Raw genomic sequence first — 1,545 nt, 5'->3', positions numbered from 1 at the left:
TCTTGAGTCAAAAGATCTTGAGTTACATTAAAGAGCACTTTTTTAGATGCACCCCTAGTCAAGGTGGAGGTTGCCATGCAGTCTATATTTGTTTCCTCGGACATGCGCGAGCAATACACTCTAGACATGGCTGAATCTCTGAATTCTCAATGCGATCGTTTGACAGGAAATGTGTCGGAAGCATACAATGTACATACGAATTCGTTGAAGCAGTTTCAGTTGTTGGATAGCACTTTATCTAAAGTTGGTGATTTGGAAGCAATCTATGATGCGCTTGATGTCCTTGGTGGAGATACAGATACTCCACCAGCCATTCAATCGACAGATTTTTTTATCACAGCTTCTGGCTATAGTGGATCTAGTTTGAGGTGCTTGGACTTACCATGACTGTGGAAAAGGAAAGCAGTCCATTGGTTGAGGAAGCAGCGAAACTAGCATTGTCTGAGCCTTTTGCTAAGCAACATACAAGACTTGTTTCTCCTATACCAAAACCAGAAACCGATCTGGATATGGATCTCAGTCTTGATGGACTGGGAAATATGGGAGAACTTACTGATTTGGCATTGGGTGATGGAGTTACTGATGAAGATTTTGATTTTTTTGAAACAAAGCGACCAATATCTACACCAAAATCTGCAGTGTCGGTAAAGACTCCTAGCTGGACGTTGGCTGCGTCTTCATCTACCTCTGTGACTACTTTACCTGTCATTAGTAGTGCAAGCACCCCAGGGGCAGGATCTTCTTTTTTGGCATCTGCATTGCAACCTGTTCAAGATTTAATCAACCCTTTGCGATCGCATACAGATACATCAGCGGTAGCACCTTCACCCGTAGCACCTTCACCGGGAGCTTCTTTTCATCCACACACATTTTCGCCTTATGGCAACTTTACCACGCCGCAATACAATCCCATGTCGCCCGCATTTATCGCTACAAATGGTGCATCGTGCAATACCACTGGACTTGCCACTGTTGGTGGTTTATCTACCAGTCCAGGTAAACTGCGATTTGATGGAGGTGTATCTCCAGCTGAATCACCTGCAATGGTGTTTGGATCGCCTCAGTTTATGCATGGAGATGCAGCCACACCACATTTTGCACAATCTTCACCTTTTAACACTGCTGGATCACATATTCCTGCCTCACCTGCGGTTGGGCCATTGGTCACCACATCGTCCATGGTGCAAACCCCATCATTGACGACTGATCGCGTTATTTCTAGGCTAAATGAGCAACACGATGATCCGAGCATGACTGTAGACAGTTCTCAATTCACTATTGGGAATGAAGTGTCTGTATGCGATGCGTTTGTAGTCGAGTCAGAACCTATGAAAGTATATCAGTCTTTGCATCCCAATCAAACAGTCAAATCCCCAGTATCAGACGACTCTTTTGAGACTGAAATTTTGCAAATGACAATGCCGGAAGCGTGGTTGCCATTTCGTATTCGGTTTGATTTGGTATTTGGTGCCAAGATAAACCACAATCAACTGGCGTCTTTTTCCAAACTAAACGATTGAAGTCGATCAAATTGGAGGACGGATC

General features: G+C 44.1%; 1 protein-coding gene across 1 annotated transcript in view; it reads left to right on the top strand.

Moving 5' to 3' along the window:
• Positions 1–383: 383 nt before the first annotated feature.
• BATDEDRAFT_92392 (uncharacterized protein) overlaps positions 384–1,545 on the top strand; it is a gene marked incomplete at both ends in the record, with an annotated part of 4,307 nt that continues 3,145 nt past the window's right edge. Inside the window, one exon of the mRNA XM_006682674.1 lies at positions 384–1,460. Coding sequence (XP_006682737.1) covers positions 384–1,460 — 1,077 coding nt within the window. The remainder of the gene's footprint in view (positions 1,461–1,545) is intronic.

This window comes from Batrachochytrium dendrobatidis (assembly GCF_000203795.2).
Source record: "Batrachochytrium dendrobatidis JAM81 unplaced genomic scaffold BATDEscaffold_17, whole genome shotgun sequence".
Taxonomy (NCBI): Eukaryota; Fungi; Chytridiomycota; class Chytridiomycetes; order Rhizophydiales; genus Batrachochytrium; species Batrachochytrium dendrobatidis.
Note: the sequence above shows the minus strand (reverse complement) of the source record. Positions and strands in the feature narration are given on the sequence as shown.